Source organism: Hippopotamus amphibius, chromosome 9 (assembly GCF_030028045.1).
Source record: "Hippopotamus amphibius kiboko isolate mHipAmp2 chromosome 9, mHipAmp2.hap2, whole genome shotgun sequence".
Taxonomy (NCBI): Eukaryota; Metazoa; Chordata; class Mammalia; order Artiodactyla; family Hippopotamidae; genus Hippopotamus; species Hippopotamus amphibius.
The window spans coordinates 102,716,666-102,730,815 of NC_080194.1; the positions used below are offsets into that span (position 1 = coordinate 102,716,666).

General features: G+C 37.9%; 1 protein-coding gene across 3 annotated transcripts in view; it reads left to right on the forward strand.

Moving 5' to 3' along the window:
* Positions 1-14,150, forward strand: part of LOC130861118 (acyl-coenzyme A synthetase ACSM1, mitochondrial) — a 78,349-nt gene that overhangs the window by 7,417 nt on the left and 56,782 nt on the right. Inside the window, exon 2 of one of the 3 annotated variants that reach the window (XM_057749688.1) lies at positions 1,850-2,092. The exons of 1 other annotated variant lie outside the window; for it this stretch is intronic. In XM_057749688.1, coding sequence (XP_057605671.1) covers positions 1,850-2,092 — 243 coding nt within the window. The remainder of the gene's footprint in view (positions 1-1,849; positions 2,093-14,150) is intronic. One more of the 3 variants, XM_057749689.1, reaches the window with a different exon arrangement.

Below are 14,150 nucleotides of genomic sequence, written 5' to 3' on the forward strand. Positions count from 1 at the left end.
ATTGGCCTGTCATGAGATGAGCAGAGTGAGCTTGGACTCAGTAACACATACAGTAAGTGCAACAGCATCTAGCTGTGACAAAATAGGGAGTGGTGGAAACCACTTGGAATTGGAGAATATTTTGTTTAAGTGAAGCAGAAAATTTTCAGCTTCAGTCAGTTGATGCTGGGTTGAAAGAAAGGTCCGCTGTTGCTGGGCCTTTTAAGTTTTCAAGGGAAATCTTCAATTCACATTTTCAATGAAATCTCCCAAATTTTAAATCTTGGCAACACAAATCTTTTCTACAAAGGATGAGGGTCAAATTCCTGGGCCAGCTGATATCTTAGGGCCTTTCTTCCTTAAGCACTCTGAGAAAACAAAAGACAATACTGCTGACTGACAAGCACTATAAAGGAAGGGAACATACTTTACTTCACATGGCCCAGGGATCCCCACTGACAAGCAAACTCTAGGGGATGAAGCTTTCATATATTCATCCCCTTTTATGCAGAGAGTAGCAAGGTTCTGAAGGCAGCATCAAAATTAATTGGTGTTTGGTTATTACAAGTCTAAAATGTTTGGAAATAAATTGAGTTAAGGTTTATTGGTTTATTTTATGGGTCAATATATTATCAAACAGTATTATCTCACTGCTCAAACTGAGAAGGAGGAGACTTAATTGTTTGTAGTGACAAAGTGCTTGAACCATAAAGCTATTTGTAAAGTGGCTTTATTCTCACAGAACTGGATTTCTAGCTTAAGTCAATTTTCACAATCAAACTTTGAGAAGCATTCTAATAAGTGAGTATTCTTCTCCCAAGTTAGAAGCATTTATTGGGATCTGGAGTGGCAAAGTAGTTTTATATCAAAGGTCAAGTGATGGACTGGTAATAGCTACCTGGAATGCTGTCCTGGCGAAGGCCCTGAGACCAGATCCCAGTCCAGTATGGAGGGTGCTCTGATATTAGCCTCCTCTCTCCTGAGTGTGGTGGTACATATTTGTCCATATTCTTATAGTCCCAAGTGAAAGAAACACAATCTCAGGGAGGAAAAACTGTTGGCTCATAGAATTCAAGACAGGATATTAGCAAGAGATGGGCAGAGATGCAGATGGGCCTCAGGAACAGTAGTTCTGAACCAGAGACTTCCATGTCTCTAAGATACCGTATGCCCCTATTGCAAGGTCTCTGAAATCTTCCTTGATTTCTTCTCTCATGCATAACTGTTATCTCCACATGACAGGAATTATAGGTTTCCAAATTACAGTTTCCAAAGTGTGCATTTCATGGCTTCCACTGAGGAGAGACTGACTTACATACCCTTTGGTATCAAGCGTGTGCACACATGTGCGCACACACACACACATTTTGTAGTGGGACTAGGTTTAGCCCAGTTTGCAATTAAAAATCATAGGAAATCACTGCTCAACTCTAGACCAATAGAGTTTGCACTGGGGGTGGGATTATCTAAAAATGTGAGAGTTTCTATGAGACTCACACATTTGGGCTCACTGGGAAGATAGGTCTCCAGAGCAAGGATAATATGAGGTACAGGACTTTAAAAATGATGAGTTTCTACCACAAATGGGGTGGCTACATGGCTGCCATCCCTGGGGATAAAAGAGAAAGATAAGACCCTCAGGAGTAGGTGTCAACCTGATATAGTAGCTATAACCCCTCCCCATCATTTTGTTTCCTTGTGATTCCTCATCTGGGAAGGGAAATACCCAGTGAAGTAAATAAGTTGTGTCTTCCAAATTTCAGTGAGTTGAAACAAAGCTGTCACACTAGAAATTTACCAGGAATGGACTTTCACTTTGTGGAAGAAATTCCTGCTCTGATGACCAAACTATTAGTCATCTCTTCCCAAGGCAGGTAGTGACCTGAGAATTCGGTGCCTGATTCCTGAGCATTGCTCCACCATGCAACTGCTAATGAAGTTCCGGGTCCTGTGGGGCATCCACAAATTCTGCCATGGTTTTCACCCTGCCCCTCTGCACCTGCGCTACCAGTCTTTATCAGGAGCTGGAGCCCCAAGATGGAATGACTATGATACACCTGAGGAATTTAACTTTGCAAGTGATGTACTGGACTACTGGACTCAAATGGAGAAGGTAAAGAGGCACCCATGATGGGGAGTGAGAACAGGATTCACCTCTTTCTCCTAGCAGGCTAAGGGCACAGAACTAAGAACAACTTCTGACTAAGCTTACAAGCATCATGGGAAAAACATGTTTCGGGGTTCAATTTTCAGCCTGGATACTTCCTCAATTATCTGAGCCCCAGTGGTTCTGTCCATGAAATGGGAAAAATCTCATTTAAGAAACAAGATAGCAGGTGAAATTATCTGGCACAGAGTCAGGTAATTGTGACCAACTGTCAAGTTCTAATCACATGTCAGCAAGTTGATATTGGTCTGAACATGCAAGTAATGATACCGTGAGTAAAATTCATCCTGTCAAATTTGGGCTTGACTTCAGGCCACACCAAGAGGTAGGGCACAGACACCCTGATTGTGCACATGAACATCTGACACATGTAACCCCATCATATCATCTATCTTCCTGTGAGGATGTCAAGTACAGCTGGAGTCCGCCCTATCAACTACCGACTTAAGCGTGGCATTAGGGTGTGTCCAGAGAAAACTGTCCCTGTGGTCTTTGCAAAAAAATGCATATCTTGGTTTGTCTTTTACCAAGAGATTGACCAAGAGAGGTCTAATGGTGCTACTAAGAGTAGGGGTAGACTGTGTGTGGTGTTCCAGTTAGTGAGTCCCAGCTGGTAATGTCCACCTTATGAAAACCCAGTCAACACTGTATTTGTGTAGAAGAAAGAATTCACCTGAAATGGAGTCAGAAAGTTGATGTATTTCTCATTGGCCATGAATACACATACATATGTTAGTTTTCAAAGCTGATATGTATTTCATTGATACTTTTCCCTACCTCCATCTTTTTCCTTTTACTGAATTTCCACAATAACTCTGAGGAAAATAGATGCCTCCTTTGTGGTGAGCCTGGTTTTTTGTTTGTTTTGTTTTTGTCTTTTATGTGGAAGGTTAAGCATTTGTCATTTAATATTTTGATTAGATGGGCACTTTAATTACCCCATTTTCCAGATGAGTTAAGTGAGGTTTCAAAAGTTCAAATAACCTACAGAATTCACATACCTAATCAGTGAAGGAAGGGGATTTGGGTTCAGGTTGTCTGAATCTATAATCCATTGTTTCACCTGGGTTCACAATCTGATGTTATCAAAACAATTCTGCCTTTAGAATCAAACTGATTTTCATCACTGCCAAGACCAAAAATCTGGTTAAGTGCTTTGAATCCTTAGATGAGCTGGAGATGCCATCACATTTTTTCTGCATTTTTCTTCATAAAGTACTTATTAGTTTACACAACAACCCATGGAGATTATCACCATGTAAAAATTTGCCCAGGAAGATTATTATTGGTCATTGTCAATTCCTACATATCTCCATATTTCTCCTACCCCCAGCACCCCCATCCCATTAATACTCATTCTCACAACAGTTCTGATCTATCTCTACTTTTCCAATTGCCTTGATCATAATTAGTGTCTTTCTAGTGACATATGGTGTCTGACACCTAGCAATCCCTCAGTTCACATTTGGGAAACACATTAATTTTGAATCTTGCCTTAAAAGCACTGCAGGGATTGATGTTTCTCCTATGAAAGATGATCCAGAGGGCATGGGACCATAGGCCACTCTGGCTTTCTGGGCCTCCCCTTACAACTTAACAAGTGCCACTCAGAAACTGATTGATAGCCTAATCAACACAACACAAACCATAATGAATTGACAGAAGTTATTTTAACACAATTTTCAACACATTTTCCTTATAAAAATGTTAAGTAAGAAATCCAACATATTAATATATATTAATACATGTTAATATATGTAAGCCAGACAACATAAGTCCAGGTGTGGAATATAGACACATATACAGCCCAACAAATTATAACTCCTTCCTATCCTTGGGAATTAAACTCTGTGTTACTATATTACTCTAGGCTCCTATGGTATTATATTCCAATTCATTCCTGGAGCAAGCTCCCAAATCTATTCCCAAGAGATCACATTCATGTCCAAAATTATTCATTCTGTCTCTTTGATACTACATTCATTCATTCATTCAGTTAAGATTTAGTGAGAACCTATCATGTGCCAAGCACTGTTCTAGATAAAATAGGGGTAGAGAAGTAAATAACATACAACTTTTTATCCTTCCTCTCTTGATAGTGGAATTCTCCACTTCATGTCTCAGGAAAGATGAGTACAACATCTGTGACACTGACTTCTGTTTGGGCAAAAATCATGACGTGCAAATTCTTCCTACCAACTTTTTTTTCTTTATTTTTTTTTCAGATTTTTCTGGAGTATAATGGCTTTACAATACTGTGTTATAATGTATTCTGTATAACAAGTGAATCAGCTATATGTATACATATATCCCTATATGCCCTTGTTCTTGAGCCTCCCTCCCACTGTCCCTATCCCACACCTCTATGTCATCACCAAGCTTCAAGCTGATCTCACTGTGCTATGCAGCAGCTTCCCACTAGCTATCTATTACACATTTGATATATAAGTCAATGCTACTCTCTCACTTCACCCCAGCTTCCCCTTCCCCCACTGTGTTCTCAAGTCTTGTCTCCACATATGCTTCTTTATTCTTGCCCTGCCACTTGGTTCATCAGTACCATTTGTTTTTGTTTTCTGTGATTTTTTCTTTTTTGGATTACATATATATGCATTGGAATATGGTATTTGTTTTACTCTTTCTGAGTTACTTCAGTTTGTGTGACAGAAACTAGGCCCTTCCACCTCACTACAAAAACAAAAAACAAAAAACAATTCAGTTATGTTCCTTTTTAGGGCTGAGTAATATTCCATTTTATATATGTGCCACATCTTCGTTACTCATTCATCTGTCAATGGACATTTAGGTTGCTTCCATGTCCTAGCTAGTGTAAATAGTGCTGCATCTCCTAGAACATTGTGGTACATGCATCTTTTTGAATTTTGGTTTTCTCAGAGTATATGCCCAGTAATGGGATTGATGGGTCATATGGTACTTCTATTTTAGTTTTTTAAGGAACATCTATGCTGCTCTCCATAGTGATTGTGTCAATTTACATTCCCAAAAACAGTGCAGGAGAGTTACATTTCCTTCATGCCCTCTCCTGAATTTATTGTTTCTAGATTTTTTGATGATGGCCATTCTGACCGTTGTGAGGTGATACCTCACTGTGGTTTTGATTTGCATTTCTCTAATGATTAGTGATGTTGAGCATCTTTTCATGTGTTTGTTGGCCATCTATATCTTCTCTGGAGAAATCTTTATATAGGTCTTCCACCCATTTTTGGATTTTTTTTTGGTTATTTTTTATATTAAGCTGCATTAGCTGCTTGTATATTTTGGAGAATAGTCCTTTGTTGGTTGCTTTGTTGACAAATATTTTCTCTCATTCTGAGGGTTGTCCTTTTTCTTGCTTATGGTTTCCTTCACTGTGCAAAAGCTTTTAAGTTTTATTAGGTTCCATTTGTTTATTTTTGTTTTTATTTCCACTACTCTAGGAGGTGGGACAAAAAGGATCTTGCTGTGATTGATGTCATTGAGTGTTCTGCCTATGTTTTCCTCTAAGAATTTTATAGTGGCTGGCCTTACTTTTAGGTCTTTAATCCATGTTGAGTTTATTTTTGTGTATGGTCTTAGGAAATGTTCTAATTTCATTCTTTTACATGTAGCTGTCTAATTTTCCCAGCACCATTAACTGAAGAAGCTGTCTTTTCTCCATTGTATATTCTTTCCTCATTTGTCAAAGATAGGGTGACCATAGGTGCATGGGTTTATCTCTGGGCTTTCCATCCTCTTCCATTTATATATATTTTTGTTTTAGTGCTAGTACCATATTGTCTTGCTTACTGTAGCTTTGTGTATACTCCTTCCTACCAACTTCCAATGCAATTGATTATTAAATATTGCTTAATAAATATAGTCAAATATCTATTAACCACAAAGCTTAAGAAAGCATGAGCTGAATGTCTTTGCCACATAATGTCTGGCTCTTTGTTCTATAATATTTTCCCAAAGAAATTAAGTGCTGACAAACACTCTAAATATTTTGTTCATATCTAGGTCATGTTCACCTAGTTGTTTTTTGTTTGTTTGCTTGTTATTTTTTATTTTTTTCTGAGCCAATGGGTCTATGTTTTGTGCCTCTTACATTTAATTTATGTGAAAGTACCCACATGGCAAGGGAAGAAAAATGCTTTTATTCAGAGGAAAAAGAAGTTGGGGGGCTATAGTAAATAAAGAGTCTGTGGCTTAAGCTGATTCCTTGCCTGGAATGAAGAAGAAATTATTTCTTCTTCATTTTGGGCTCAGCTAACACTGCAACATGTGAGAGCTCCCCCAGCTTGTCTCCCAACTCTATTTAATTGATTTCATGAGTGTGTCTCCTACTTTGATTTATCATACTACATATTGATAGTTTGATGAGCCTGTAAGTAATATACTCATTTCTTATCAATGGCAATTTGCAAAAGAATAACATGGCACTTATTTTAAATTACATTTAAACCACTTTCTTTGTAAGTTAAATTGCAGTCAATCTTATATTTAAAATAAGTAGTTTGGTCATAACCTACATACGGAAAATATAGTTACTGCCAAATTTAGAAAAATAAGTCATAAGTTTTATCTAAAGGATTAAAAGTGTGGTCTTATCTTTAGATGTTTTATCAAAGTATAATTTACTTACACTATTATATTAGTTTCAGGTGTACAACATAGGTGATTTAATATTATTATACATTACAAAATGATCACAATATAAGGTGATCATATAAGTTACCACCTCTCACTGTATAAAGCTATTACAATGTTATTGACTATATTCCCTATGCTGTACATTATGTATCTGTGGCTCATTTATTTCACAGCTAGAAGCCTGTGCCTCTTAATCCCCTTCAAGTATTTCATGATTTTCTCCTCTGGCAAATATGAGTTTGTTTTTTGTATCTATGAGTCACTTTTTTGGTTTGTTTGTATTTTATCTTTAAGCTTTTTATTGCAATTTAATTGCTTTACACTATTGTGCCAGTGTATGCTGTACAACAAAGTGAATCAGCTGTATTTATATGTATATCCCCATATCCCACTCCTCCCATGAATCCTTCCCAACCCCCATTCCAATCCCTTACATTATCACCCATCATTGAGTTGATCTCCCTGTATTATAGAGCAGCCTCCCACAAGCTATCTATTTTACATTTGGTACTGTATATATGTCAATGTTATCTCCCATTTCATCCCAGCTTCCCTTTCATGCCTTGCCACCCCATGTCCTCAAGTCTGTTCTCTACATCTGCATCTTTATTCTTTCCCTGTCACTGGGTTCATCAGTACCATTTTTTTTAGATTCTATATATATGAGTTAGCATACTATATTTGTTTTTCCATTTCTGGCTTATTTCGCTCTGTATGAAAGACTTTATAACCATCCACCTCACTACAAATAAATCAATTTCATTCTTTTTTATGGGTGAGTTATATTCTATTGTATATGTGTGACACATCTTTTTTATCCATTCATCTATTGATGGGCATTATGTTGCTTCCACATCCTGACTATAGGAAATAGCGCTGGAATGAACATTGTGGTACATGTTTCTTTTGGGATTATGATTTTCTCAGAGTATATGCCCAAGAGTGGGATTGCTGGGTCATATGGTAGTTCCATTTTTAGTTTTCTAAGGAACTTCCATGCTGTTTTCCATAGTGGCTGTACCAATTCACATCCCCCCCAACAGTGCAGGAGGGTTCCCTTTTCTCTGCACCATCTCTAGCATGTATTGTTTTTTTAATTTAAGGATGATGGCCATTCTGATTGGTGTAAGGTGTTACCTCATTGTGGTTTTTACTTGCATTTCTCTAAGGATTAGTGATGTTGAGCATCTTATCATGTGTTTGTGAGCTATCTGTACCTCTTCTTGGACAAATGTCTGTTTAGGTCTTCCACCCATTTTTGGAAGGGGTTATTTGCTTTTTTGGTATTGAGCTGCATGAGCTGTTTGTATATTTTGGAGATGAATCATTTGTCACTTGCTTTGCTGGCAAATACTTTCTCCATTCTGAGGGTTGTCTTCTGGTCTTGTTTATGGTTACTTTTGCTTTGCAAAAGATTTGTTTCATTAGGACCATTTGTTTATTTTTTATTTTATTTCCATTTTTCTAGGAGGTGTGTCAAAATGATCTTGCTTTGATTTATGTCATAGAGTGTTCTTTTTTTTTAATTATTCATTGGAATATAAATGCTTTACACTTTTTTACTGGTTTTTGAGGTACACCAAACTGAATAAGCTGTATTTATACATATATGACTATATCCCCTCCGTCCTGAGACTCACTCCCACCCTGCCTGTCCTGGCTCTCTAAAGTATCACCCATCATTGGGTTGATCTCCCTTTGCTATACAGCAACATCCCAATAGCTGTCTATTTTACATTTGGTAGTGTATCTATGTCAATGCTACCCTCTCACTTCATCCCAGCTTCCCCTTTGCCACCCACCCCAGCCCCATGTCCTCAAGTTCATTCTTTACATCTGCACCTCCACTTTTGCCATGTCACTGGGTTCGTCAGTACCATTTCTTCAGATTCCATATATATGAGTTAGTATATGGTATTTGTTATTCTCTTTCTGGCTTGCTTTGCTCTCTATGACAATCTCTAGGTCTATCCATCTCATTACATATACTTCAATTTCATTCCTTTTTACAGCTGAGTAATATTCCATGCTATATATGTGCCACATCTTCTTTATCCAATCATCTGTTGATAGGCAATTAGGTTGCTTCCATGTCCTGGCTATTGTAAATAGTGCTGCAATGAACATTATGGTACATGTTTCTTATGGGATTATGGTTTTCTACAGGTATATGCACAGTAGTGGGATTGCTGGGTCATATGGTATTTCCATTTTCACTTTTTTAAGGAACCTCCAAACTGTTTTCCATAGTGGCTGAACCAGCTTACATTCCCACCAACAGTGCAGGAGAGTTCCCTTTTCTCCACACCTTCTCCAACATTTATTTTTTCTAGATTTTGTGATGATGGCTATTCTGACTGGTGTGAGGTAATACCTCATTGTGGCTTTGACTTGCATTTCTCTAATGATTAGTGATGTTGGGCATCTGTTCATGTGTTTGTTAGCAATCTGCACGTCTTCTTTGGAGAAATGTCTATTTAGGTCTTCTGCCCATTTGTGGATTGGGTTATTTCCTTTTTTGGTATTAAGCCGCATGAGCTGCTTGAATATTTTGGAGGTTAATCCTTTGTCAGTTGCTTCATTGGCAAATATTTTCTTCCATTCTGAGGGTCGTCTTCTTGTTTTATTTATGGTTTCCTTCACTGTGCAAAAGCTTTCAAGTTTCATTAGGTCCCATTTGTTTATTCTTGATTTTATTTCCATGATTCTAGGAGGTGGGTCCAAAAGGATTGTGCTTTGATATATGTCATAGAGTGTTCTGCCTATGTTTTCCTCTAGGATTTTTATAGTGTCTGGCCTTACATTTAGGTCTTTAATCCATTTTGAGTTTGTTTCTGTATATGATGTTAAGAAGTGTTCTAATTTCATTCTTTTACATGTTGCTGTCCAATTTTCCCAGCACCACTTATTGAAGAGGCTGTCTTTTTTCCATCATATACTCTTGCCTCCTTTTTCAAAGATAAGCTGCCCATATGTGCTTGGGTTTACCTCTGAGTTCTCTATTCTATTCCATTGATCAACTTTTCTATTTTTGTGCCAGTAACATACTGTCTTGATCACTGTGGCCTTGCAGTATAGTTTGAAGTCTGGAAGCCTATGTCCACCAAGCCTGTCTTTCCTTCTCAATATTTCTTTGGCTATTTGGGTTCTTTTGTGTTTCTATAAAAATCATAAGATTACTTGTCCTAGTTCTGTGAAAAATGACGTTGGTTATTTGATAGGGATTGCATTGAATCTGTAAATTGTTTGGGGTAAGATAGTCATTTTCACAATATTGATTCTTCCAATCCAAGAATATTGTATGTCTCTCCATCTGTGTGTTTTGTCTTTGATTTCTTTCATCAGTGTCTTATAGTTTTCTGCATACAGGTCTTTTGCCTTGTTAGGCAGGATTATTCCTAGGTATTTTATTCTTTTTGTTGCAATGGTAAATGGGAGAGTTTCCTTAATTTCTATTTTTGCTCTTTTGTTGTTAGTGTATAGGAATGCAAGAGGTTTCTGTGCATTAATTTTATATCCTGTTGCTTTACTAAATTCATCAAATAGTGCTAGCAGTTTTTTGGTAGAATATTTAGGGTTTTCTATCCATAATATCATGTCATCTGCAAAGAGTGACAATTTTACTTCTTTTCCAATTTGGATTCCTTTTATTTCATTTTCTTCTCTGATTGCTGTGGCTAAAACTTCCAAAACTGTGTTGAATAGTAATGGTGAGAGTGGGCACCCTTGTTTTGTTCCTAATCTTAGAGGGAACGCTTTCAGTTTTTCACCATTTAGAATGATGCTGGCTGTTGGTTTGTCATATATGCCTTTTATTATGTTGAGGTAATTTCCTTCTGTGCCCATTTTCTGGAGAGTTTTTATCATAAATGGATGTTGAATTTTGTCAAAATTTTTCCACATCTGTTGAGATAATCATATGGTTTTTATCCTTCAATTTGTTAATATGATGTATCACATTGATTGCTTTGGATATATTGAGGAATACTTGTATTCCAGGGATAAACCCCACTTGATCATGGTGTATGATCTCTTAAATGTGCTGTTAGATTCTGTTTGCTAGTATTTTGTTGAGGTTTTTTGCATCTATATTCATCAGTGATATGGGCCTGTAATTTCTTTTTTGTGTGTCACCTTTTTTCCTGGTTTTGGTATCAAGGTGATGGTGGCCTCATAGAATGAATTTGGGAATGTTCCTTCTTCGCTGCATTTTGGAAGAGTTTGGGAATGATAGGTGTTACCTCTTCTCTACATGTTGGATAGAATTCACCTGTGAAGCCATCTGGCCCTGGGCTTTTGTGTGTTGGGAGATTTTTAATCAGAGTCTCAATTTCCATACTTGTGATTGGTCTGTTCATATTTTCTCTTTCTTCCTGTTTTAGTCTTGGAAGATTGTACTTTTCTAAGCATGTATCCATTTCTTCCAGGTTATCCAATTTATTGGCATATAGTTGCTTGTAGTAGTCTCTCATGATCTTTTGTATTTCTGTGTTGTCAGTTGTTACTTCTCCTTTTTCATTTCTAATTCTGTTGATTTGCATCTTCTCCCTTTTTTCTGTCTTGAGTCTGGCTAATGGTTTACCAATTTTATTCATCTTCTCAAAGAACCATCTTTTAGTTTTATTGATCTTTGCTATTATTTCCTTCATTTCTTTTTCATTTTTTTCTGATCTCATCTTTTTTATTTTTTTCCTTCTGCTCACTTTGGGGTTTTTTGTTGTTGTTGTTGTTGTTGTTGTTGTTGTTGTTGTTGTTGTTGTTCTTCTTCTTCTTCTTCTTCTTCTTCTTCTTCTTCTTCTTCTTCTTCTTCTTCTTCTTCTTTCTCTAATTGTTTTAGGTGTAAGGTTATGTTTTTTATTCCATATTTTTCTTGTTTCTTGAGGTAGGACTGTATTGCTATAAACTTCCCTCTTAGAACCACTTTTGCTGCATCTTATAGGTTTTGGGTTGTTGTATTTTCATTGTCATATGTTTCTAGGTATTTTTTGATTTCCTCTTTTATTTCTATAGTGAATGCTTGGTTGTTTAATAGCATATTGTTTAGTCTCCATGTGTTTGTATTTTTTACATTTCCTCCCTGTTATCAATATGTAGTCTCATGGTATTGTTGTCAGAGAAAATGTTTGATACAATTTCAATTTTTTTGAATTTACTGAGGCTTGATTTGTGACCCAAGGTGTGATCTATCCTGGAGAATTTTCCATGTGCACTTGAGAAGAAAGTGTGTTCTGCAGTGTTTGAATGGAATGTCGTATCAATTAAGTCGAGATGGTGTAATGTGTCATTTAGAGCTTCTGTGTCCTTATTTATTTATTATCAACATGTATATTCTTGTTACCATTTTCTTAATTGTTTTCTGTTATTGTAGGCCTTTTCCTTCTCTGTCTTTCCTGCTTAGAAAAGTTCCTTTAGAGATTGTTGTAAGGCTGGTTTGGGGGTGCTAAATTCTCTTAACTTTTCTTGTTGCTAAAGCTTTTGATTTCTCCATCAAATCTGAATGAGATTCTTGCTGGGTAGAGTATTCTGGGCTCTAGGCTCTTCTCTCTCAGGACTTTCAGTATATCCTGCCATTCCTTTCTGGCCTGCAGAGTTGCTGCAGAAAGATCAGCTGTTATCCTTATACATCTTCCCTTACATGTTATTTGTTGCTTTTCTCTTGCTGCTTTTCATATTTTCCTTTGTGTTTAAATTTCATTAGTTTTATGAATGTGTTCTTCAGTGTATTTCTCCTTGCGTTTTTTCTGTATGGGACTCTCTCCATTTCTTGGACTTAATTGTTTCCTTTTCCATGTTGGGGAAGTTTTGCACTATAACCTCTTGAAATATTTCCTCAGACCTTTTCTTTTCTTCTTCTTCTTCTGGGATGCCTATGATTTGAATATTGGTGTGCTTAATGTTGTCACCAAGGTCTCTAAGATGGTCTTACATTCTTTTTATTATTTTTTCTTTTCCTGCTCTGTGGCAGTTATTTCCCCCATTCTATCTTCCAACTCACTTATTCGTTCTTCTGCCTCAGTTATTCTGCTGTTTATACCATCTAGAATATTTTTAATGTTGGTTATTTTGTTATCTATTACTGTTTGTTTACTCTTTAGTTCTTCTGAGTCCTTATTAACTATTTATTTTATATTCTCTATTTTGTTATTGAGATTTTGGATCATCTTTACTATCATTACTCTGAATTCTTTTTCAGGCACTTTTCCTATTTCCTCTTCATTTATTTGGTCTTGTGTATTTTTATCTTGTTCCTTCATCTGTGACATATTTTTTTGTCATCTCATTTCCCCCCCACTTTGGATGGTCAGGACTGTGTTCCTGTCCCAGTGGGTGTTTGGCCTGAGGTTTCAAGCACTGGAGTTTGTAGACTGTTGAGTATACCTGGGTCTTAGTGTTGAGCTAAGAACCTCTGGGAGACCTCACTCTGATGAATATTCCCTGGGACCTGAGTTTCCCTGTTAGTCCAGTGTTTTGGACTCAGAGCTCCCACCTCAGGAGTTCAGGCCTGACCTTGGGCTTGTGAATCGAGATCCCACAAGCTGTGTGGAGCAGGAAAGTGGAAAAAAAATTTAAAAAGTAGGATAACAGCAGAACAAGCAAGATAAAAAATACAATAATAGGAAACTAACACATGTGTTAGAAAAAAAATTAAAAAATGATGTAGCAACAACTGGAAGGTAAAACACCTGCAATAGCCTAAGTGAGGAGGTGGCAAGAAAAAAAAGAAAAAGAAAAAAAAAGAAAAAAAAAGCCAGAAAAGGACTTGGCTATTGGGGTGGGGCTTAGACAAGGGTGGGGGTGGGGTGGGGGGAAGTTAGGCAATGGGCAGGGCCTCCACTTAGAAAAGGCCCTGGGGGTGGTGGGGAATAGGGCTTAGGCCCAATGAGACAGAGGGGCCCAGGAATGCCTCTGGCTCTGGGGGCAAAGTACCAGGTCAAGGTACCCAGCAGGCTCCCTGGGCCTGAGTTGATGGGAAAATGCTAAGCACCTCCCCTAGTCCTCCAGTCTTGGAGGGTCCCTCCCCCTTGGGTTCTCTTCTTCCTCACCCCCTCTCTCCTATTCCCCTAGGACCCTCACAGCTGGAGGGGGCACTGGAAGGCAGGAGACCAGACTCTGATGCCTAACAGGCTTCCCAGGGCCAACTGGGCTAAGTTAATGCCTGTGGCACTTCCCCAGATCTCCCAGTCTCATAGGGTCCCTGTCTGCCTCTCTTCCTCTCCCCCACCCCCTACTCTCCTAGGTCCCAAGCAGCTGAAGGGGGCCCTGGAGTGTGAAAGAGCAGGTCCATGAGCCTAGCAGCCTTCCCAGAGCTAGTGGGCAGGGGAAATACCTTCTCCACCACCCTTGATCCTCCAATCCCAGAAGGCCTCCTCCC